This window comes from Phacochoerus africanus, chromosome 7 (assembly GCF_016906955.1).
Source record: "Phacochoerus africanus isolate WHEZ1 chromosome 7, ROS_Pafr_v1, whole genome shotgun sequence".
In the NCBI taxonomy this organism is placed as follows: Eukaryota; Metazoa; Chordata; class Mammalia; order Artiodactyla; family Suidae; genus Phacochoerus; species Phacochoerus africanus.
In genome coordinates this window covers 30,888,311-30,914,582 of record NC_062550.1, presented here as the reverse complement: position 1 = coordinate 30,914,582, position 26,272 = coordinate 30,888,311, and the positions used below count along the sequence as shown (strand labels likewise).

The 26,272-nt window shown below is 34.9% G+C and overlaps 1 protein-coding gene across 4 annotated transcripts in view; it reads right to left on the bottom strand.

The window, feature by feature from the left end:
- MON2 (MON2 homolog, regulator of endosome-to-Golgi trafficking) overlaps positions 1-26,272 on the bottom strand; it is a 114,988-nt gene that overhangs the window by 31,325 nt on the left and 57,391 nt on the right. For 3 of the 4 annotated variants that reach the window (XM_047787105.1, XM_047787107.1, XM_047787108.1), the window contains 12 exons: positions 25,958-26,038; positions 25,806-25,879; positions 25,626-25,716; positions 20,217-20,318; positions 18,997-19,107; positions 17,109-17,284; positions 14,743-14,905; positions 11,588-11,881; positions 8,725-8,923; positions 5,514-6,142; positions 749-892; positions 125-142 (listed from right to left, as the gene is read on the bottom strand). In XM_047787105.1, the coding sequence (XP_047643061.1) occupies positions 125-142; positions 749-892; positions 5,514-6,142; positions 8,725-8,923; positions 11,588-11,881; positions 14,743-14,905; positions 17,109-17,284; positions 18,997-19,107; positions 20,217-20,318; positions 25,626-25,716; positions 25,806-25,879; positions 25,958-26,038 (2,082 nt within the window). The remainder of the gene's footprint in view (positions 1-124; positions 143-748; positions 893-5,513; positions 6,143-8,724; positions 8,924-11,587; positions 11,882-14,742; positions 14,906-17,108; positions 17,285-18,996; positions 19,108-20,216; positions 20,319-25,625; positions 25,717-25,805; positions 25,880-25,957; positions 26,039-26,272) is intronic. The other variant, XM_047787106.1, reaches the window with a different exon arrangement.

Below are 26,272 nucleotides of genomic sequence, written 5' to 3'. Positions count from 1 at the left end.
ATTTTCAGCCAGGCAAAATTTAAAACTATCAGAAAAAATACATAGAGCATTCTATTAAGAAGTGGGAAAGATGTACTTTATTTGTTGCCAATAGGTTAGGACAATTTTAGGAAATTTAACTCACCGGTGCAAATAGTTGGATCTATTGTGATTCCATTGTGTTGCAAGACAAATAGAATGAGAAAAGTTAATACACATTAAAACTACTTTTTGGACCATGTTAAATTGTAATTTTTATGTTGCATGAACAAAATCAGCATGTGCATGCATTCAGCAATTTACTTTTCCCCTAAGCCAAAACAAAGTTAAAATTTGCCAACTATGGCTATAAAAATCTTTTATATAAAATCCAACTAAATTTCACACCAGTAGTAGACGACTTCTTATTTAGTACATACAGATTTCTTCATTTTGTATTGCAGGTATCTATTTCAGATGCGATTAGGCTTAGGGATTTAGAGTCCATTTTGTAGTGGGATAGGGACACCAAGAAAGGAACTTTGAAGAAAGATGTATTAGAGAGTAACATGAAAGGCCAAACTTTCTGGAGAACCACTAGGAAAAGGAAAGTAATAAACAATAAAAAAGGAAAAAAGAAAAGGTCTTCCAAATAGTGTTTCTTTTCAGCGTAAACTGTTAAGACAAATGAAAGTTTGTGAATGAAAAATTTCTGAGATAATCAAAGTCCATCTTAAGTGGAACTATGTTTATAAGCCATATTTATAAAGTATAATTTACAATAAATTACCTGATTATATTTCGCATTTGCAATGTGTTTTGTTTCCAGTTGTCCATACTGTGGAGGTTTACAGGAAAATTCTACAAATGCCAGTAACTGGTCAAATATAGCTGGATACATTATCTGCATGTTTTCGGGTCCTATACAGATAGCCTATGAAAACAACAGATGAACAGTAGAATGCATAATCTGAACTCCACTAAGTTCTTTACTGTATATGCATTTGTTTAACCAAAGAATCTTAAAGATTGTCCTATTTTATGTCAAATATTATACATTTTTTTTAGGCCCTGAAGGACATTTAAGTTATTTTAAACTACTACTGAATGAAGTATAGGCTAAATATATTAATAAGCTAAAAATGCTTTTTAATTAAAAATGTGGCTCATTACTTAGCAGAATAAACAAAGGACAATCACTTAAAGAGAAGTTCTAGACAGTTCTGAGATTCCACAATCTGATCATTTGTTCAGTAATATAGCCATTAGACCATTTAGAATGCTTCCCTGACCAAGATGATACTGACTTCTACTTAAATGAGGACATCAATTCACTGAACTGACAGCTGATTCCTGCATTATGCCTGGTCCACAGACTTTAATAAATAATCATGTTCATTATAGTTGGGAAAACAAATTATGAATGAAAATTTGTTTCTAAAAGAAATGTACATATTAATTTTTCACAGGACAGTTGAATACTTAGAGTTTAATGTACCTGAACATTTTAAAACAAGAAAAATTTAAAAAGTTAATAGAAATTAAAATTAATGTGACAAATTTCATAAAACAAAGAATAAAATGTATATTCTGACAATGCAGACTTTAATTACTTCAAATATGTTGAAAGCACTTAAATGTTTTTATTTTTTTCTAGCAACAAATGTGTTTTCTCCTCCCATTCTTTCATATTTTCTTGTTTTAATGTTCATTTTCCTCTGTGGGAAAAATATTTAATGCTATTATTTGTGAAGTATCTGAAATATACAAAAGGAATGAGGATTCCATACTTGAGGCACCCTCAAAATACAAAATCAAAATTGAAAGCATTTCAAAATCTTAAAGAATTTCTTTAAGAAGATTTGTATTTTCATCCAGTCATGGTTTTAACCTGTCTAAAACAGACCAGTTTTATTTTCCCTCAGAGAAGAGCTTTGGCTGAAGTTTTAGATGAAACTATCTTGAGATACAAAGTAGATAAAGCAAAGTGCTGCCTATAAGTACATTAGATCATTCTATAATTACAATGTGAAAAAAGGAGAATAAAGATATCTAATACTAGAGTTCCTGTTGTGACTCAGCAGCAAGGAATCCAACTAGTATCCATGAGGCCTCTGGTTCAATTCATGGGCCTTGCTCAGCCAGTCAAGGATCTGGCATTGCTGTGAGCTGTGGTGTAGGTCACAGACACAGCTCGGATCCTGTGTTGCTGTGGCTGTGATATAGGCTGGCAGCTACAGCTCCAATAAATATGGGAACTTCCATATGCCACATGTGCAGCCCTAAAAAGCAAAAAAAAAAAAAAAAAAAAAAAACCTAATACCATCTCTATTTGATTACCTTTTTTTAGAGATAGTGGAGAACTTGAAAGATACACAACCTAAAAAAATTCTAACTACCTCTAAGCTTCAGTCTTCTTTATCGATCTCTTGCTGAGTCTTAACTCTTAGAAGTAAACAGTAATTGCTGTGGAAAAAGCGATAATTATCCTAACTGAATTCTTTTATTTCAGTGAAAGAAAGAAAGAGAGAGAGAGGGAGAGAGGGAGGGAGGGAGGAAGGAAGGGAGAAAGAACAAAAGAAAGAAAAAGCCTGTGTGAAGACCTTAGAAAACTAAGTATCAAAATTTTTGAGGAAATGTCTTCACACTGAATAACAGCCTGGACTATATGTTTTGATTTTTCATGGTCCTTTAAAAACCACATATTAATAGTGTGATGGTGAATTCTGAGATCTTATAATGCCTAATATAGGAAGGAGTTCCTGCTGTGGCACAGCAGGTTAAGGATCCAGCATTGTCTCTGCAAGGGTTCAGGTTAAATTCCTGGCCTGGTGCAGTGTGGGTTAAGGATCTAGGTTGCCTTAGATCCCTGGCCTAGGAACTTCCATATGCTGTGGGAGCAGCCAAAAAAGGAAAAAAAAAAAAGCATGACATAGAACAGACATTTCTTTTTTTTGTTTTTTTTTTGCAACAAACTTCATTTAAGAAAAAATACCTTACTGACTTTTCTTCAGTTTTCTAATTTTTATCAGAAAAGCCTATAGTATAAATCTGATAACAGATTTTAGTCCAAAAGCTACAAATCAATAAGCAATCTGGATAATATTTCCTACTAGTCCTTAAAAAAAAAGAAAGAAAGAAACTGGACAACTAACTTTTGACATGGTTCAAAGTTTCTCTAAGTCATTTTAAATAATTCATTCTGCGCCTACCAAGAACTTAAGCCTTTGCTAAAGAATTTGATAATGAAGATAGTAAGAGCTAACGTTTACTGAATGTTTAACCATGCAGGGCACAAAAATGCTGTGAAAATACTATCTCATTTAATAAGAATAAAAGCTGTACACTTATTATTTTCCTTTTATACATGAGGAAGCTGAATCACAGAGAGTTTCAAGCCTACCTCAACTAAGAGGAAGACAGCTTCACTGGGAAACCCTACATGGGCACCATTCACATACAATGCAATGGTGTCTCCTGGATACCACTCCAGCAGCCTTGATCATGGGGGCAGATATGGTAACCAGCCATCTGACTTTAGGAAGTTTAGCAATAAATAAGACAGAAGACAGATGCAGTTTCCTGAACTCACAACTTAGAGAAAGGAGATAATCAAATTTTCAGGTCCCCTCGTATGTCAAAATACCTTGGCAAAAAAAAAAAAACATCATATGCAACCAAGTCATTTTGATTGCAAACTCATGAGATGAAGGCCAAGAGGAGAAGACTATGACCCTGAAGCCCTAAACAACATAAGGGTAATCATGAAATTAGAAATGAGTTTTTTCCTGTAGAAAGGAAAACAGCTTTTAATCAATAAAATGTTTTGCAGAATAGCTTATTAGTTTAAGAATAAAGTCCCAAAGCAAGTAAATTTTGGTTATGAAAAAATTTTCTGACACTTGAAAATATAAAAACATTCTTATTAATAATGAAATATGTTTTCTGTTAGAAAATATTAAAGACCCTATATGTTTGAATTATTCAAATATTATGAAACATCATTTAGATAATCACATAAGTAATAAACAATGACTAGAGAGAAAATTAGTAATGTGAAATGATACCAATTGGTATAAATGAATAATAAAGCTTTCTAAGCTTCTAACTGAGGGCAGATGTTACTTTCAAAGCCATTAAAAGCTCACTGATCAGAACAAATTCCTAGTGGTTGAGATAAATGAATCAATTTGTTTTCTTATTGCCAAAGCAGGGTTTTTAAACAAAATTACATACTTTTTTTTCCTTGAAAAGAATTTTGGGAGTTTGTTGTTTCTTCTTTATTATCCTCTACACATATGTAAAATCTTGACTTAAACATCTGAGTGAGAGTTCTAGATTATGGGCATCCCACAAGACTTTATGCTTTCCTTTTCTGATAGAATATCTTTTCCATTTTCTCTACAGCAGTATATAAGCAACTTATGTTCACAGTCAATCAGGGAGAAAAAAGTTATTATTGACAGGCTCCTTTTTTCCCCCACTGAAAATAAAGGCAGCTCTTTTGATTTCAACTATGGAAAAATGATATCCCTGCAATAAACTGTGTGTTTGTTTTTTCAATTTGGGGTGGGGGGGCTGCACCTTTGGCATTGGAAGTTCCCAGGCCAGGGAGCAAACCTGCACCGTAACAGTGACAATACCAGATCCTTAACTGCTAGGCCACCAGAGAATTTGCTATAATAATTTTTTTTTAAAAATGCCAGGTCCTCTTACCCTATAACTGTAGAAATTCTAAGTTTCCACACAATTTATTTCTCTGCACAGCATAACTAGCGGTAAAGCAATCAAGGGATAACTACTCATCCAGACTTCCTCCAGAGTCAGTCAAGGTGTATTACAGTGTAGCAGGAACTGCCATTCTTACTGTGAAAGTTTTCATCACTCTAGTGGTACATAATGCATTTAATTAGAGAACATGATCTGCAGTACACAAGTGGCTACTGATAACACATGTGTAATTAGAATCTACTTCCATTTTAATTTGGTTAAACTATCGTAGCTACTTTGTTGGGATTGCTGGCTCTTCAGTTGGATTTTTTTTTTTTTTCAGCATTTTGGTTGCTGTGAACTAATGGTTACCTTGACAATTTAAAGAATTCTTGGATTTTGATCCGATCTTGCTTGCTAATTAGAATTTGCTCAATAAGTTTTAGGTCTATTTAATAACTTTTTTTGCAGTAACACAACATACATAGCTTAAAAATATATATTTTTAAAATTTCCGTGAGAAAACACTTTATAAATTTACTCTTTTTCTTTTTTTAAAAAAATATAGGCTTCCAACAATTCCAGAGCTGGCCAAAAGAAACAAGAGAATGCAGGCACTTTCTTAAAGACTCTCAAAACAAATGTGAATTACCTTTTAAAATATATTTTAAAAACTCAAGTTTTAAAAATAACTGAATCTTTAAAATTCTGCATCCATCTCAAAGTATACATACACAACGATCTTGATGACCCAGAATTTATCCCAAAAAATATACAGCAAAGTAAAAAAAATCCCAGAAAACCATATGCATTAATACTTAAGACAGCCTCTAAAATTCTATTACCTTTTGGAGAACATCTAGAGCTGTAAGTACAGCTTCCTGTAAACTGGTCAAAACTGCTTCAGTATAAGATGGAAGAATGAAAGGAGATGCATCTGAACTTATAGGGACTGAAACAGCACTGTGTAATATGACTCCCAATTTTTGCAAGTCATCCATGTTGAAACCAGTTTTTATGTGTTGATAGAGAGCTGGAAATATCTGAATTAAAGCTGTAAGAAAAGGCTGGCTGGGAATGAAAGTTAGTTTATCAAAAGTAATAGGAGGCTTAGTGCTTTCAGATCCAATTCTATACCAGGTATTCCAAGCAGCCCACCAGAGATTCAAATCTTCAAGCTCATCAGTCACTATGGGTGGCTCAGAGCTGCTATATCTTCCAAGTCTTTCTCCAATGGAATCTGTCCTTACAAATGGCCTGTTCAGGCCTGGGCCTGATATGGACCCTATAAGGACAGGCACAGGTACATTTACTGCTGGTGGTGTCTCAGGCTTATCTGAGTCTCTGACAGGTGACACAATCTGTAAAATTTCTTGGAAGCTTTTCAGTGCAGCCAAAGATACTTCATTATTTTTGCTGAGTGCTGCTGACTGTATATGGTCAAGAAGAACATCCCATGCACTTGAAAAATCTCCTATATTAGGAAAAAAGGGAAAAAAATATATATCACCATAAAAGTGAACCAATTTTCGATTGCTTTTAGATACTTTAAAGTCTATTGGCTTTTGGAGTTCTCTTGTGGCTCAACAGGTTAAGGACCTGGCATTGTCATTGCAGTGGGATCGCTGCTGTAGTGCGGGTTCAGTCCCCGGCCTGGGAACTTACAAATGCCACAGGCATGGCCAAAAAAGAAAAAAAAAAAAGTTTATTTGCTTTATTTTTTGGCTTAAATTCATAGAGAACTAGAAAAAAAAAATGCTTAGGTACTAACAGCGTGGATTAAAATCATTACAACCTAAAAATCCACTAAAAAACACTGTTCTCTGATATAGGAATAAATGGTATCAAGAAGAGATTAATGAAGTATATTAAGCAAGGTTTTGATCTTAAAAACAAACGATCATGTTTGTATACATGGTTACACTATTTCCTAGTACCTCTAACTTAGGCGAAAATAAGAAGAGAACAAAAACAAAAACTTTTCAGGGAGTTTCTGTCTTGGCTCAGAGGTTAATCCCAGGCCTTGCTCAGTGGGTTAAGGATCTGGTACTGTTGTGAGCTGTGGTGTAGGTCAAAGACATGGCTCAGGTCCCACATTGCTGTGGCTGTGGTGTAGGCAAGTGGCTACACCTCCGATCCAATCCCTAGCCTGAGAACCTCCATATGCCATGGGTGTCGCCCTAAAAAACAAAAAAAAGCAACAAACAAAAAAACCTTTTAAGTAACATCTTCAATCTACCCATCTACCTTTATTAAGGATTAAGTAGGATGTTAGGATGTTCCCATTCTTAAGCATATTAGAAAAGCTGTAACAATATGATACGTCTTTTAACTGTCTAATTTTTTTTTTTTTTTTTGGTCTTTTGGTCTTTTAGGGACGCAGCCACAGCATATGGAGATTCCCAGGCTAGGGGTCCAATTGGAACTATAGCCCCTGGCCTACACCAGAGCCAAAGCCACACTGGATCCAGACCAAGTCTGCAACTTACACCACAGCTTACAGCAACACCAGATCCTTTAACCACTGAACCACCATGGGAACTCCTGTCTAGATGTTTAAAATAAGCTATATGCCATACTCCATAAAACTTTAACTTTATACTTTGCTTTCATATTTAAATAACTTTACAGTTGCAGAATTTTCTTAAAACAGTTTTTCTACATAACAGTGAGTTGTCAGGAGAAAATGAAGAAGAGACTATCTTTTTATAATGAGTCTAAATTTATTTCTCTTGTGTAAATTTTAAATGAACACAAAAAACTAAGATTTAAAATGTATATGCATGTGTGTATCTCTATCTATGTATCTATCTATAGAAAGAGTGAGCCCTGGGTAAACAAGATAAACACCACACAAAAAAATGCCTATGAAAAGGCTAAATATGCATAAACATAATAATTTTTAAAAAATAATATGTACAGCTTGCTCACATATGTATAAAAGTATTTCTGTTCATTTTTCTCAACCGTCCCCATCCCTACCACCAGAATGGAAGTACTATAATCTATACCAGAGTCTTTCGATTTCAATACTACTGACACTTTGAGTTGGATAATTCTTTGTTGTAGGGGTTATCCTTTTCATTGTAAGATGTGTAGCAGCATTGCTGGCCTCTACTCCCTCAGAAGCCAATAGCGCATTGTCCCTCCCAAGGTGTGACAGCCAAAAATGTCTCCAGACATAGTCAAATATCCTGTAGGGGAGGGAGGAGGTTGGGCGGAATTGGCTCTGGCTGAGATCTATACCACCAACAGCTTCCTAGATGGTCTAATAGTATCCTACCATTCTTCTTTGTGGCCATTCCATTCTACACATACGATCCAAAGTGCTCTTTCTGAACTGCACATCACATTATGGATTAAAACCTTTCAGTGGTTCTCATTGCTCTTAGAATGAAGTATTAACTTTTGAACATAACCTACATAGTGTTGCAGTCTGGCCTCTCTCCACCTCTACAACCTTATCTACAGTCACACTTTTCCTTGATCTCTTCATTCCAGGCCTTCAAACATGCCAGGGTTCTTACCATCCCCACCTCCTCAATCTTCTCTTATCTCTTTTACACGTTCTCTCTGCCTGTAAGGCTCTTCCCAGTTCATAGTTCATCTTACTCTTGCCTGATGAACTTAGATAAAATATTACCTTCTCAGGGAAGCCTATATATACCTCACTGGCCTGGACAATTAGCTATGATAAGCTCATCATCTATTATAAGCTCCTTTGTAGCACTGATCACTGTAGCAATCCTGTATTTATGTGTGTAATTATAGTTTCTCACTTATACTCATGAAATAGCAAGGATGGTAGATATATGGCTCATCATTGTATCCCCTAGAGACTTACCCATGATAGGTACACATTTCATATCTTTTCAGTGAAGCAAATGAAAACACGCATGCTCATGCACACAGCACACATAACACAAAGACTGGCAGTTAAGATCAGTTATTCTTGGGAAGCAGCCCTGTCTGAATTTCAAAAGAATCTTCTGTATTTTCCAAATTTCCTTTAACATGAATTACTTACATACTCAGAAAAAAAAAAAGTCTATCTACCTAAAGGTTGCAGTAAATATCTTCTAGTGTTGAAGATTCTCGCTACGCCAGCCAGTGTTAAAACCCATGTCTCAGCCCACTGCTTCTCTGCTGTGTCTCTTGAATGATGAATGAGGATATTGCCACCTCCAGACTCAATCTTTTCTTTGTCTGCAGTGGTAGAAGACTCTCGAACTCGGTCCAGCAGATGAAAGAGAACCTGAATATTTATAAAAATGCACATAAAAAGTATTGATAGCACAGCTTAAGTAAGAGCATAAGAAATTAGGCATTGTTATAAAGAATTATACCTGACTGTCTGATTAATCCCCACATATTAGAGGAAAGTGACCAACAGAAGTATCCTTCTATTCTTAGGTTTATCTATAAGGTCATGGAATACGAAAAAAACTGGATAGAATATTGTCTAAGACTTGTTGAGCTGAGGTGCCAATGGAGCATCTATGGGGTAATGTACAAGAAGAGAATGAAGCTAAGAAGAGAGATCTAGGCAAGATAGAAAGAGATTATGACTGAAGCTTCAGGAGTGGATGAGGGTGCTTGAAAAAAATCAAGCAGGAAGTGGTTAGGACTCAGGGAATGTTTACATTTAAAATGTAGATTCGGGGGAAAGAATAGGGGCCAATAAAATAAAATAAAAATTGATTAGAGATGCAGACACATGCTGTGGAAGAGGAGCCAAAGGAAGAGAAATTCTGAGGAGAAAATACTCAGCAGTATTAAGTGCTACAAAAAAGGATAAGGATTGGGTTTAGGGCAAAAGGCTTGGAAATTAAAAGACCATTAAAAGACCACCTGTAGAGTCTATGAACGATTTCTGTGGTTTAAAAGATATGTTCTCAGAACCAGTAGTATCAGGAGCCTCAAAGACATGCAAATTCTCAGTCCCTAGGCCAGGAGAAGGAAATGAGAAATTCTAGGGGGTTGGGGACAGTGCCTCAGCAATTTGCTCTTTAACAAGACCTCTAAGAGACTCTGTCACACTCTAACATTTAAGATACTCTAAAGTAAAAGAATCTGGATATCAAATTCTTGTGGTTCCCAGGGGACTATGGGGGGAGACAATGGGATGGATGAGGAGTTTGAGGTTGGCAGATGCAAACCATAATATTTGGAATGGAGAAGCAATAGGGTCCTACTGTACAGCCCAGGGAAATATGTCCAATCTCTTGGGTTAGAATGTGATGGAAGACAGTATAAAAAAAAAAAAAAAGAACGTATAAATATGTAAGACTGGGTCACTCTGCTGTACAGCAGAAATTGAAGGAACACTGTAAATCAACTACACTTTAATCAACCCAAATGTCTACTGATAGATGATTGGATCAGGAAGATATGGTATACATATACAATGGAATACTACTCAGCCATAAAAAAGAACAAAATAATGCCATTTGCAACAACATGGTTGGAACTAGAGACTCTCATACTAAGTGAAGTATATCAGAAATAGAAAGACAAATACTATATATGATATCACTTATATCTGGAATCTAATCTACAGCACAAATGAAACTTTCCACAGAAAAGAAAATTATGGACTTGGAGAATAGACTTGTGGTTGTTAAGGGGGAGGGAGAGGGAGTGGGAAGGACTGGGAGCTAGGGGTAAATAGATGCAGAATGTTGCCTTCAGGATGGATTAGCAATGGGATCCTGCTGTGTAGCACTGGGAACTCTAATCTATTATGATGGAACACGTAATGTGGAAAAGAATCGGAATAGGAACCATGAGGTTGCGGGTTTGATCCCTGGCCTCACTCAGCAGGTCAAGGATCCGGCTTTGCAGTGAGCTGTGGTGTAGGTCACAGACGTGGCTCAGATCTGGTGTTGCTGTGGCTGTGGCACAGACCAACAGCTACAGGTCCAATTAGATCCCTAGCCTGGGAACCTTCATATACCATGGGTGCGGCCCTAAGAGACAAAAAGATTTAAAAAAAAATTAATACAAAGAAAACATCAGTTTGTTTTTTGAAGCAGTAAGGGGCTCTTAAGTATGTTTGTGATATGAGGAGAAGGCAGGAGTAGGAGTTGAAATAGAAGACACAGGAGGGAGCAGGGCTTTTAATTATTCTTCTTAGGGAACATTCAATGTTGATTTTTTAAGAAGACATTTTGGGGTCTTCTTATTAAAGTGAAAACCGTTAAGTACAATTAAGGTTTACCATACTGCTTACTGTCAAACTTACTGACTTCAAAAATTAACAAAAACAGTGAAATGATTATAAATAGAATTTTATTAAAATGGAATGGATTAAACGAAGAGAGAGCCTTTTAGCAAAAAAAGGGATGCTCACTAAAAAGCTGATGACTTTGATAGGATGTTTTCAAAAAGAAGATAAAAATGAAAAATGAAAAAAATGAAAGTGTATAATTAATGAATAAATGTTGAATTTACAAATTAGAAGTGATTTTTGCTTGGTGAATCTACAAGTAAGTTTCACTATTGTTATTTTTATTTATAAAATTTTCATTTGATTATATCTGAATTAAAGGTAGTGGTTTAGCAACTACTGGCTTTACTAATGGGGAAAACTAGGGTGGGGGGGGCTTGTGTTGCAAAGGCAGAAATTAAAGACAGACAAAAAGATGAGTCTTTCAATATTTAATTTGTTCTCTGTGAGGTGCAATAAAAAATAGGACAAAGCTAACATTTTCTGTTTTGCCAAATGCACAAATGTATGGAAATTCTTTAAAAATCAATAGGAACAAAAGTGAATCACTTTTGTGTACACCTGAAATTAACACAACACTGTAAATCAACTATACTTCAATAGGAGCAAGTTGAATAGGAACAAGTTGAATTGAAAAGTACAAAAGCATGTCTCAATTAAGAGCTGATAACTCAAGCTATTTCACAGTACCTTCCAAATAACAGTGTGCCACGTTGAATGCTGTAATAAAGTTCCATGTGCACCAATTGTTGAAAACAGGGTTTGCCCTGCACTCTTTCTGACAGCAGGACGGGGGTCCACACATAGTTCACCCAACTTTGCATAAAGACACAACCACAAGCAGTCAAACGGTGGTGCAGGATGGAAAGGTCGATTTAAAACCACTCCTTTCTCTTCTGCCTGCTTTTGCTGTGCTGCTTCTTCTTTATTTAATTCTTTTTCAATAGTTTCTCCTCTTTGGAAAAAATAATCTGAAATATTCCACTATAAAGCAAAGGAGAAAAATACCACTTTACTCATAGATTTTATTTTAAATACATAAATAAATATGTAACACATAGTTTTTCAGAATAAAACTTAAAAACAATTACTTTAGAAATTCCTTTGCTAGTAGAGTGGGTTTAATAGAAACATCTCTTCCTCTGTCAAGTGTCTCTATCTGGTTTCAGGAGAATTTGAAGGGGCAATCTTGTGCTAACAGTAATATTTTTTTAAAAATTCATGCAGCCAGAGTTTTCTGGTGGCTCAGGAGGTTAAGGATCTGGTGTTGTCAGTGCTGTGGTGCAGATCTGATACTTGGCCCAGTAACTTCTACATGCTGCAGGTGTGGCCAAAAAAAATAAATGAATAAAAATTTTAAAAATTGGTGTGGCCAGTGTGGAAAATGGTATGGAGGGTCCTCAAAAAACTTAAATGGAACTACCATATGATCCAGTGATTCCACGACTAGGTACATATTCGGAAAAAAAAAACTTTTTTTTTTTTTTTTAGTTTTCGCAAAACACTAATTTGAAAAGATACATGAACCTGCATGTGAATAATAGCATTATTTACCATAACCAAGATGTTGAAGCAACTTAAGTGTCAGATGAATGGATAAAGAAGGCGTAGGAGATGGACAGATTCCAATGTATATGCCCTCAAAAACTCCCTGCATGAGTGCACTCAAAGATACAAGAATCTTATAGCAGCACTGCTCATAAAAGCAAAGAGTGAGAAACAACCCAAATGTTGACCAAAGGTAGACTGGATCATTAAATTCTGGTATAATTAATAGTACAATGAAATACTACATGATTACATCAACATGGATGAATCTCAAAAAATAAATGTTGAGCCAAGAAACAACAAAAGAGGGGAGTTCCTGCTGTGGCTCAGTGGATTACGAACCAGACCAGTATCCACGAGGTTGCAGATTCAATCCCTGGACTCACTCGGTGAGTTAAGGATCTGATCCAGCATTGCCGTGAGCTGTGGTGTAGGTTGCAGACACAGCTCAGATCCAGCATCACTGTGGCTGTGGTGTAGGCCAGCAGCTGCAGCTCCAATTCAACCCCTAGCCTGGGAACTTCCATACCCGCCAGTGTGGCCAGAAAAAAGCAAAAAAAAAAAAAAGAAAGAAAGAAAGAAAAAAGAAACAACAAAAGATTAAAGTATGATTCTACTTATTCTATTTCATAATCAGACAACTCTAAATGATATATAGTTTAAAGACAAAAGCATAAAGTGATAAACCATAGAGAAAAACAAGGAAGTAAGTAACAAATTTCAGGATAGAATTGACTTTGACAGAGGAGATCAGTGCAATCTGAGAGGGGAATATAAAAAGTCTTAAGTACAGTAACGTGCCATTTCCTGGCCTGGGTGATGGGTACATCAATGTTTGGATGTATCTTAACTTCACATTAAAAATTAAAAGAAATGAAGAACTAATGAAAAAGAAAAAAATGTTTAATATGAAAAATTTTAAGAAAGTACAGAGAAACAAGGAGACTATATCAATACACAGAAATACCCAACATTTAAATATAATTGTTAATTTTTTGTCATATTTACTTCATGCCTATATTTGATAATCTCTACTAAAAAAGGTTTTAAAAAACATAACAATGACACCATTATTACCCAACCAAAATTATCAATTCCTTAATATCATTTAGCAATGTTTTGTAATTTCATGCAAAAGTAATTAATATCTCCAAATATGTCTTATGAACATAAACATGAACATAAACATAATGTTTATGTTTAATCCATAGTGAATTAACCAAGCACTCTTTGGAAGCAATTATACACTCAACATGCCTACGTTTTTCCCCATGATTATATTTTTAATTGTAAAATATTAACTTATCAAGCTTGTGAGGGAAATTTAAGTTTGACTTTAAAAACTTCTGAATTGTAATATATATTTAAAAGAATCTAAATAATTGCCTTTAAATAAATTTATACTGTTTACTTCTCTATATGTTTACTTCATGTAATATTAACACCCAGGGCGTTCCCAGTGTGGCTCAAGGGGCTTTGAAGCCAACTGTTATCCATGAGGATATGGGTTTGATTCCTGGCCTTGCTCAGTGAGTTAAGAATCCAGCGTTGCTGTGAGCTGTGGTGTAGGTCACAGACATGGTTCGGATCCTGAGTTGCTATGGCTGTGGTGAAGGCTGGCAGCTGCAGCTCTGATTTGACACCTAGCCTGGGAACTTCTATATGCTACAGGTACTGCCCTAAAAAGCAAAAATAAAAAAATTTACCTGTACCCTAAATTAAACTGTACTATTTCCATACTCAAGTTAAAGAAAATGAGGCTCAAGAGGTCAACAGTTTAACAATTAACAAGAGGTAGACAGAATTAAAATAGTACATGTATACCTGACAATCTAGGTTCTTCCAATATCATACGTTGCCTTCTAAACAGCTAACAAAGGAGTGTTGACATACTACAAGACTATGTAAATAGTAAAGCCTTTAACCGAAGCTTTATTTACTAAACAAGTAGCACATAAAAATGTTACTACCAAAATAATGCTGAATGAAAATCAATTACCGTTCAGAGTCAACTGAATATTTCTCTTGTATATACTCTTATTTGTTTACTAAATCCTCCCAGAACAAACCTTACAAAAGCCAAATTTCAGCTCAATATATCAAAACTGTTCCAAATATTCTTCTCTTAAAGCATTATTTCTTAAGTGATATTATTTAACTGTTCATGCAAGAGATAAGTTTGGTACTTAAAAGTCACTTAAATGACTTCAATGGAGTCAAAAGCATGCTTGCTTAGCATTCATTCTCAACTGCAGACAGTAATTTCTAGATGATTTAAGAAAGACAATGATACTTACTAACAAACCTATTGAAGTTAAACTAATATTAAGCTCTTGGTTATGAAGTCCAAAGCTACCTGCAACATCTACAACTATCTGCAGGCAAGTGCAAGGCATCGTTGGTAGAAAATCTGTCACAACCAACTGAAGACACTGGAATGCAGTTCGTATCAAAGATTCTCTGAAAAAAAAAAAAAGGTAAAGAGATTTATACTCATGTATTGAACAGAAATGGAAGGAAAAATACATACCTTACAATAAAAGAAGCAAACTTTTACTTTAAAGTTGAAATAAGAAAACCTTCCCTAACACAGACAAGATCATACAGTACTACCAACATTTACATAAATGTAAAAAGAGACATGACATGCTTAAAAATAATTAACAGATAAAGAAGCTCATAGGAATATGAAATAAAAACAGTAGACTAAAAAAAGAAAAAGAAAATATGTATTAATGCCATATTCTTTCTATTATGTATTAACTAAGTAAACAAAACTTAGACACTGAATGAGAAAAGGGAATTGGCTACAGCTACTTTCTCACCACTGTATCCTCAATATCTAGCATGATGCCACACAATTCACTTATTGACTGAAAATGAGTTCCTCACTCTTTTGTATCTATAGTGTTTTTTATTTAAAATTCTACATCTGATGTATAAAAATAAAGAGTAATTCTGTATTCCAAATGAGGAGAACAAGAAGTATATCGTTTTGCAAGAAATTCTAGCAGTGAAAAACATAATGAAAATACATTATAAGAGTTCCCTTGTGGCACAGGGGGTTAAAGATCCAGCACTGTCACTGCAACAGCTTGGATTGTTACTGTGGTGTGGGTTTGATCCCTGGCCCAGGAACTTTTGCATGCTACAGGCACAGCCAAGAAAGAAAGGAAGGAAACACAATTGCTAATACACTGAGCATTTACTATATTATGTAGTTTTGTGTACTATCTATTTTATAACTGCACTGTAGGTTGGGAGAAGAAACTTTAGCTGATCTAGGCTTTGGCTCATCTCTTTCCACGTTAATCACCTCAATATTTTGTAGTATTTAAGGAAATTTGTTATTACAAGTAAATAAGATAATTTTCCATAATAGTCTCAAGCACCTCAACCATGTAAAACTCCCAAACTAGTCATCAAAACAAGATGAGTCCTACTGCCAAATTACAAATATATTCAATATTTGCTAAATCTCTCCAGTGCAATGTCTGACCTTAAATTAAAGTTCATACATTTCCTATAAATGTGCTTTTCCTTCTGTAGTCCCTATTTAGTTAATGATACCACAATCCAATAAGCTGCCTAAGTCATAAATCTGGGAGTCAGCCCCGATTCTGTTTCCTATTTCTCCCTTCACCCCTATAGTCAGTCTATTAAGTAGCTCAAATCCATCTCCTCCTTTCTCTTTCTAGAGGGCACTGCAGGATTTCCCATTCCCCCCTCCCCCATGCTGCTGACATAATGATACATCTCAAATGCATATGAGATCACATAATCCCTCTACCTAAAACCCTAAAATGCCTCCCAAATGTACTCAGGATAAATCCAAGTAATTTATAAAAGCATATGAAGTCTTTTATAGTGTTGGCTCTGCCCCACTCCAGAGGCATACACCGCTTTCAGTGGAGTCCTATTCTGTTTGTGGGGTAATAAATTACTCAAGTTACTAGGATCCCACTTATAGGCCTTGCTTCTAAAACCAAAGGTTTCTACTTTTAGAGCAGGAACTATTTGTCCATGCAATCAGACTAACCAGCAAGCATAGTATACCCAGAGGTCAAACCCTAAATGCTCATTCGCATCTTACCAAATAGTTACCAAAAGAAAACTCAACCAATGGATGTGTTAAAAAGTGTGTCAGACTGATGCATTTTTCTTTTTCTAAGTAAGAACCTTGTATCCACGTATAAATAGCAAAGAAACAGCAATTTTTCCGTCCTTCCAAACAAATGGCTTAATGATTCCCTACAGCTACTTGGGGGTAGGGTTAAGAAAAAGGTCTAGATCTATTCTAGATCTTAAACTTAATCAGGAAGGGTATACATAAAAAATTACCATCACCTCAAGATTTTTGGACGGATTCCCTTTTACTACCATTTTTTTGAATGTTAATTTTATCTCTTTGTCCTTTTTAGGGCCACGCCCACAGCATATGGACGTTCCCAGGCTAGGGGTCCAATCGGAGCTGTAGCCACTAGCCTATGCGAGAGCCACAGCAACGCAGAATCCGAACCTACACCACAGCTTATGGCAACGCCAGATCCTTAACCCACTGAGTAAGGCCAGGGATCAAACCCGCAACCCCATGGTTCCTAGTCGGATTGGTTAACCACTGAGCCACGACGGGAACTCCTGAATGTTAATTTTAAACACTTACCCTTGATCATTTCTGATTGCTCCCATAACTCCAAGTACTAATGGCCATCCAGGCCCAAGACTGTCTCCCTGACTCTGCAAAATCTGCAACACACATTCTAACTGCTTGAGTCGGATATCCGGGTGGTTAATACTGGACATCTCCTTTAATGGGTTCAGTAAAAGCAACTGCAGCCTCTGAAAAGGGAGCAAGAAACTAATTAGAAAGAGAAGCTCCAAAACATGGAAAGGCTCTGCTATTGCCTTTCAAGTTTAAATTCACCTCCACTCAGACTACAATGGTAAAGAGAATTTTTTTTAAATAAAAGCAGCATTGAAAATGACTTCTCTAACAGTAATCATTAGGATTATTTTACCATCTTTTTTTTTAATAAGAGAAAATAAAAATCAATCTTCAAGATGCTACAGTTCAGGATAAATAGGGAATGACCTTATGTTGAAAAGTATTAATTACACATCCACATAGAAATGAATCTCACTAAAGGATATTTACCTATCTATCCATATCTAGCTCTATTTGGAGAGAAGAAAACAACTCCCATTTCTAAAATTATCTTTCATTTGCTCTATTAAAATATATCACATATATTTAAATTTTAAATTATCAATATTTCTAAAAATGAATTAGCAAAGATGACATAAAACCACAAATTTTTTTTGCTGTTGGAAAGCAATTTAAAAAACCCACTTTGTTCTACTCCTTTCAGCATTTAAAAACATTTGCGTCATTTTTAATTTTCTTCTCTTCAAGGATTTATTTACTTAGTTCATGGACTGAACATTTATTAAACTCTATATGCCAGATATTAAGCTGGATGTTGCTGGTATATACATGGACAAGGACTTACTTTACAAAAATCTTAAATTATAGTAGAAAAAACTATGAAATCACTAAAATGTAAGCTCTATAAAAATGAAGATCTTGGAATTCCTGTTGTGGCTCAGAGGGTTATGAACCCAACTGGTATCCATGAGGATGCAGGTTTGACACCTGGCCTCACTTAGTGGATTAAGGATCCAATGTTGCCATGAGCTGTGGTGCAGGTCACAAATGTAGTCTGGATTCCACGTTGCTGTGGCTGTAGTACAGGCCAGCAGCTGCAGCTCTGATTAAACTCCTAGCCTGGGAACTTCCATATACGTAGAAATGGCCCTAAAAAGCAAAAAAAAAAAATCTTTTCTTATTTATCATTCCATTTCAAGAGCTAAAATACTGCCTTGTACATAGTATGTACTCAATAATTATGTGTTAAGGAAATTTGTAGAATACAACTACATACAATATAAGATGCTAATAAGGGCAATGGAAATGACTATTAAATGCCTCATCCCTACTCAATCTTCAAATAGTAAAACTTTGTGGACTTGTTAAAAACTATGTTAAGATATATGTGAATGTTTATGAAAGGACAAAAGAGTCATGACAAATGAAAACTCTGAAAGTATAAAATAACCTTTAACATTATTTAAAAATAAAAATATTTTATTGTGCTTGCCTCTTCTACCACTTGCTTTTCTCCATGTGAGGGTAATGAAAAAAAAAAAAGTAGAGACAGGTAAGGACCAGAGGAAAACAGGCTAATAATGGGGCATTAGCACTGCATGAAGAAGCAAACTTCTAGACTGGGAGACCAATTCTAGGTAATTAATTAATTTAGTTCAGTGTCATTAACAACAAAATTTCAAAAACTGTTAACACAGATAATCCTAAAAATCCAGGCATATCGACCTTCCATAAGAGATCCATGGCCTACAAATGAAATAAAATATTAAGCAATGAGACCCACTTTTAGAATATCATCTATTTGATAAATTAAGAAAAAGTTACATATGAGAGGGTATGATTTTTATATAAAGTACTTTCAAGAAAGAGGTAAGTTTTTTTTTACCTGGTTTTGTGAAAGTGGAGGATCATGGTTAAATGTTAATCCTGCTTTAATAAGTGAAGTTAAAGCTTCTGCGCCCCATTCTCTCATTCGAGAGTTTGGATGCTGGCACACCTAAAGGTACATACATTGAACAAAATGAAACATTTATTTTGTATACTTAAGCTAGGCCTTCCACATCGACTTGAGAAAAAAAAAAATTAAAACATCGCATTTTCTATTCTTTCACATTTAAAAAATTATATCAAATGTTCATTTGAAGAAAATATTATATCCAAAATGTAAATAAGCTTACCTTCTGAATAAGAGGCAAGAGGAAGCAATAAAGAGAGAGAAGATAAAAGATGAAACTAAACAAGTCATGGAAAAGAAAGGATTTCATAAAAATAAATGTCATCGGAGTAAACGAAAGAAGCTGATACTGTGGTTCCTAATCAGGTCTATCCTCTTAATCAAATACTGAGCTAAAATTTTAAAAACTAGTTTTTTGCCATTTGATGAGAACATCCATAATGAAGGAATCTGCATATGTTCATTAATAGCTCATAAAAGTAATCCCAATAAAATGGAGGAAAAAAAGAGAAAAAAGACAACTATATTTTTTTCTTATTAAGGATAATGTCTTTCTTAGGTTACTAAAATAATATGGAACATGGCAACCTAAACCTAAACTGCACATATACATGTATTCTGATAGAAGCAGCTGTTATTAAGAAGCAGCTAATTACTCAGATCCACCCCAATTTGAATACAAGAGAAAACATCCAGATAAAATTTCCTGGGCGCTACCTATAATCAGTGATACCAAACAGGTTTTTCCTCTGTAAAAGGGCTAATCCACAATCACAGGAAAGGCTGTAAAGGAGCAGTGTTTAATACTGAGTTTCAGCCCTAACTGCCTCGAAGTTTGAGAACTAGCTGAAGCTGAGAGGATCAAAAGATTATATAATAAAAGAAAGGGGTCCCACACTAGCAGATGAAGAGACTTTGGAGATTTCATTGATATATCACCCATTTTTGGCTAAAAAAAAAAAAGGGAATCTATTCCTTCGCCAAAACAATTATCGTAAAACTTGAGTCCCTGATAAAACATACAGATAGAAGTACAAGGGAAAAAAATGTTAATGTTCATATTTCTTACGGTTATCCAGAATCATTAATTCACTATGAATGTCTGTATTTTAAACAGAAAGTAAATATGATAATTAAGAAAAAGAGGCTACCTCAAGTAGATGGCCAGTAAGAGGTCTCCACAGAATTTCTATTCGGTGCATGTTAACTAGACCAGTTTCTAGCAATTTGGCAACAGCGAAAAGAGATGGTTCCTAGAGAGAAAACAATACATTTTGATATTATAAGGAGAATTTGAGTATTTCAACTAAAACTGAGAGTACTGTGAAAAGTATGCTTGTAATTAATATATGATTAATTACCCATAAATATAGTAAAACCTCAGTTATCAAAAGACAAGCTTTCCGGAGTTCCCATCGTGGCTCAGTGGTTAGCGACTCCGACTAGGAGCCATGAGGTTGCGGGTTCGATCCCTGGCCTTGCTCAGTGGGTTAAGGATCCGGCATTGCCGGGAGCGGAGGTGTAGGTCGCAGACGCGGCTCGGATCCCGCATTGCTGTGGCTCTGGTGTAGGCCGGTGGCTACAGCTCCGATTGGACCCCTAGCCTGGGAACCTCCATATGCTGTGGGAGCAGCCCAAGAAAATGGCAAAAAGACAAAAAAAAAAAAAAAAAAGATAAGCCTTCCTGTCCAACTTAAAGTATCTAGATAATAGCCCCTCACCAGAAAATTTGGTTGGAAAGAGAATGCCTTAGTGGAGAAAGAGTGAAAATTCATAAAATATACCAGACACACAGAATGGCTAGTCATCTGACCAGAAGGTAAGGATTCTGTTATGGAATGAACTGTGCTTCCCCTAAACTTGAAATGTTAAAATTATTACCCCCAGTGTGATAGTATTTAGAGATTGGGTCTATAAGAGACCCAATTATAGATTAAATATAATTACCCTATAAGGGGGTAATTAAGGTTAAATGAGGTCATAAGGATGGGGCCCCAATATAGTAAGATTAATGTCCTTAGAAGAAGAGACACCAGAGAGCTTGCAAGCACATGTGCGCTGCCTTTCCCTCTTCCTCCCACTTCCTTCTCCCTTTCCCTCTCTCTTGGCCAAGTGAGAACATAGTGAGAAGGCAGCAATCTTCCAAGCCAGGAGGAGAGTTCACACCAGAACTGATCAGGCTGGCACCCTAATTTTGGACTTCCAGCTTCAAGAACTGTAAGAAAATTCTTTATACAGTTTAAGTTATCCATTCTATAGTACTTTGTTATGGCAGGCCGAGCTGACCAATATATATTCTTATTAGTGAAGTCTTCAGATGCATAGGTTTTACGTGTGAAATGTCAGGAAATGTGAAAAACAAACAAAAAAAGTAGACAACGCAGACCAGAAGAAAGAAGTATGATGTTAAGAACAGGCAGAGGTAAGGGCTATCAGTTGAGACACTAACAGAAAAGTTTCAGAGACAGAAGACAAACCCCACTCTTCAGGTACTGGCATTTCTTTTCTTTTTTCTTTTTTTTAATTACTCAATGAATTTATCACATCTGTAGTTGTATAATGATCATCACAACCCAATTTCACAGGATTTCCATCCCACAACCCAACAGTTGCTGGCATTTCAACAACAGAAAGTATGTTAATGTACCTCATAAGTGGCTGAATTAGAGTACTTGGCCCATGTGTTATAAGAAAAAATGAAAAGAATAAAGGACAACTATAGCTAATCCAATATTAATAGAGGTAGTAAAATATACTTAAATGCAAACTCAGCTGACTAAAACCATGGGAATATTCTGATGAGTGGCTGTGATGCTTCAAATGGAGGCAAAGCAATAGAAAATACAAAAAGCAAATTATGAACACATTAATTTTATAACCTTTAAGAAAGAAATTTTTGTAATTATTCTATATTCAACATTTTTACAGTGAGTGCTGATAAAAATCTAATATGGAAATATGGGATATAATTCTGTTTCCTAGCTGAAGCTGCTGTACCGAGTACATTGGGGTTTTAAGATAAATATGATCAGGCTGACCCCTTCTGCATGTGCTAACACTATAGCTTCCTTAAAAAAAAAGTTTTGGGTTTTTTTTTTTTTTTTTTTTGCTTTTTAGGGCAGCACCTGTGGCATATGGAGATCCCCATGCTAGGGGTCAAAATGGAGTTACAGCTGCTGGCCCAGGGCACAGCAATGTGGGATCTGAGCTGGGTCTGCAACCTGCACCACAGCTCACAGCAATGCCACACCCCCTACCCACTGAGTGAGGCCAGGGATCAAACCCACATCCTCATGGATATAAGTCACATTTGTTTCTGCTGCACCACAACAGGAACTCCCCAAAAACTTTTGTGATAGAGAAATTTATTATTCTAGAGACGATATGATACAGTAGTTAAAACTGATGCCTGCAATTTTTTTTTTTTTTTTTGGCTGCACCCATGGCATGTGGAAGTTCCCAGACCAGAGATCAAACCCACACCACAGCAGTGTCCCAAGCCACTGCAGTGACAACAATGGATCCTTAATCCATTGTACCACCAGAGAACTCCATGTGAATTTCTAAATCTCAACACTACTACTTAATAGTATGTAAGCTTTGAGTAATTTAATTTTTTTATTGAGGTGTAGTTGACTTCGAATATTACTTTAGTTTCAGGTACACAGCATTCCCTTACCTTATTTTGTCCCTTCCTCCTTTCCTCTCCTCATAGGTAACTCCTAGCTTGTTCTCTATATCTATGGGTCTCTTTCTTTCTTTCTCTCTTTCTCTCTTCATTAGTTGGCTTTATTTTTAGATTCCACATGTAAGTGATAACATACAGTATCTGTCTTTCTCTGTCTGACTTATTCTACTAAGCATAATACCCTCCAGGTCCACTCAAGTTGTTGAAAAAGGCAAAATTTCATTATTTTTTATGGCTGCAAATGTTTTCAAATCTATAAAATGGAGATAAAAGTACAAAAGTGAGCTCCTGTTGAAAAGGGCCTAGCACATAATAAGTCCTCATAAACTGCCTAGTATTATTTCCCCCGCTCCCTCTTTCTTTTTATTCTAGTGAGGATATATACAAAGGAATCATGTAGCACTTAAAAGAATGTATATGTCTAGGTTTCATACCCAAAGATTCTTGTATTCAAGAAGTCTAGAATGTGGCCCTTTTTGCAGTTTTAAAAGGCACCATAGCTGACTTTAATGCACACAAATGTTAGAGCCACTAGTGAAGTGGTTAAGAATGGAGTTCTTGAATGAGACATATGTAGGTTCAATTCAAGCTCTACCAATTACTAAAAGGAGACCCTTGGTTATTTAGCTTAGTAATTTATTTAAGCTATTTTTATATTTCATCTGTGAAAAGGGAGTACTGGTACTAAACTTGACAGATCTGTCTTAAATGATTAAATAAAACAGTATAAGTACCTGACATAGAGTAAAAAAATGAATAAAAGCTGTTTTATTATTTTTTTTCTTGTTATACTTAGCTTGGTAATGCGCCTGCACAAGTATCATCAACACTACCCTTTCCTAAGAAAGAATTTGCAAGCTTTACCATCAGCTACCTCCTCAACAAATTAATTTTAACACAAATTCCTGAAATGAAGACCAAAAATGAGATGACTGGTCACTTTAAATCTACACCTAAAAGACAAATACTACACTCTTTAATCCCTAAGATATTTAACTCACTGAGAACAACTCACATTGATAAATTTTTTTAAAATCTATAAAAAATTACAAAAGTTCCTACTTACTTTTATACCTGAAAGTTTCTACTTACTTTTATATCTGAATATTTACAATAACTTTATAGAAAGTACAATTGAATAATAAACTGTTTAAGACCATCATAAAAATATTTTTAACTTTATAATTGAGTACTTTTAAAAACTTTTATTTCCATTCCATATTCACCACATCATTTTACAAAATTAAATCCTAAAATGGAGATATGTGACACCATTCTCAGGAAAGCCATCTCTATTCCAGTGTATATTTTTTCAACATGTGTTCCCTCCAAGTCTCCTTGAAATATCACAACTACTCATTCAACTCTCTTGAAACTTTACTCTTCAAAGTGAACATTATACCAATAATACTCAAATCTCTTATTTTTTTCTCAGTCCCCATTGATCTTGACTTCTTATAACATTTTCTCTTTTGACTTTCATTAACCTGCCCTTTCCTACCACTCCTTAAATACTCAGCTCCAATCACACAAATTTATCTTGATTAGTCTTAATTCACTTTAGTAAAAATATGTACTAAAAATGTCTTACATAACAAAGCAATAAGGATTCAGAGAATAGGTCTCATAACACTTAATATCTATACTGTTTAGACTCTTCTACCACCTTCACTGCCACTTATCCATGAGCCAAGTGGTTTATATGTTCGTTTAAAGTAGAAATCTTATATTTCCTTTATATTTTTCTAGCAGAATGTCATATACATAGTAAACATACTATACTTGTTAGTAAATACATAGATTCTCAAGCCATTAACATATAAACCTGCTCAGATTTCATTAAGGCACTCTATTAAAAATATTATACTTTTCTCAATGATGTAAGATTACTGAAAGTATCAAGAATTTGATTACTTCACTGTATTTTATATTATCTTGCCTTGAGTTGGAGTAAACTATAATACACTTTTTCAAACCCCTGCATGTTTATGTAATTCTCTAGCTATGAGCTACAAACACACATAACTTTGCCCTAATAAGATCTTATTGGCCAATTTTTAAATGAGTCATATGAGCCAAGACAACAAGCCATACATAGAATTATTATTAAAGACAATGCAGAAAACATAATTTTGGATTCTACACTTGGATATTAAACAAATACAAGCTGCATTCTCTGTCTTTTAAAACATTTCCTAGACGTCTTCAGTTATTTGTAAATGGTCCAACTATTCTATTTATTCATTTTAAAATGCAGAAAGCATTTTAAATAATTTCTAAGGTATAAAACCAAATAATCCTGTGCTTTCCAAGTTTAACAGAAAATAATACTCTTGAGTATAGAAAGAAATGTTCTCAAAAGTACTTTTCTATTCATTTAGTCAATAAACAAAGCAAAAATTTAATTTTCAAGGTGGGGAGAATCATTACCTTCAGAAAGAAATGATTAGCTCCTTATTTTCCATCCCAACGAAGGCAAGAGAAACTGAGACATATATTCCTTGATTTAAAACTTGTATTGTCCCAATCATAAGTTGTAATCATAAAGATTATTATGGCATTTTATGGAACACATTTATAAATGTGATGTCAAATTATTCCTTATAGAAATTATTTTTACATCAAAATATTTTTTAAAATATTCAGCATACAATTTAAAATCATAATACATATTGGGATATACTACGAGCCTAAAAACATCCTCTTCATTGCCCTTTCAACAAATAACAACCATAAATGTAAAAACCCAACAAAGCAGGGCTAGTCTAGTAGCTATTGGTCCCATTTGTAAAACACTAAGATCATAATGAATACACACCTTATTTAACTAAATAATGTACCGTATTTAACAAAGAAAGATAGAATATCATACCTTATTATTTCCATAGGCCATATCCATTGCTTCAAGGGATAAGGAACAAAGTGCATTTATTAAATGATGCAGTGATACGTCATCAAGATACCTAAAATTAAAATGAAGAAATAAAACATTCTGATCTAAAATACACAGCTAACAATAATGTCTGTATCAATTTAAAAAACTAACACTTACTGTGAGCTTTCAAACAATCTTGAAAGAATATTAGAAATCACTGGTAAATCTGTCATGACTGCTGTTGTTAGGACCTGAGAGAAGAACAAACTTAAATGTAACATAGAAACATTTGAGGAAGTACTAACTGAGTAAAAATTATTACAGCTTACTGTACTGGGTCCTTCCACAGCTCTCCCAGGTTTCAAAGCACCACCACTACTAGGCTTTAATCCCAAAATCCATACAAGATGCTGTAAAATTAAATTTAAAAAAATCAAAACAAATTTATAAACTTACAAAAATTCTAATAACTAAAATTAAAATTAGTAATAGTTTTAATGACTAAATTTAAATCAGTAATATTCATACAAAATACTTATTACACCAAGCAGAGGGAGTAGAACAGGACATTATGAGAAACATCCCATTGTTTTGTACAATATGAGCCATATCTTTTTTTTTTCCAATTTCCCCCTTTTCATACT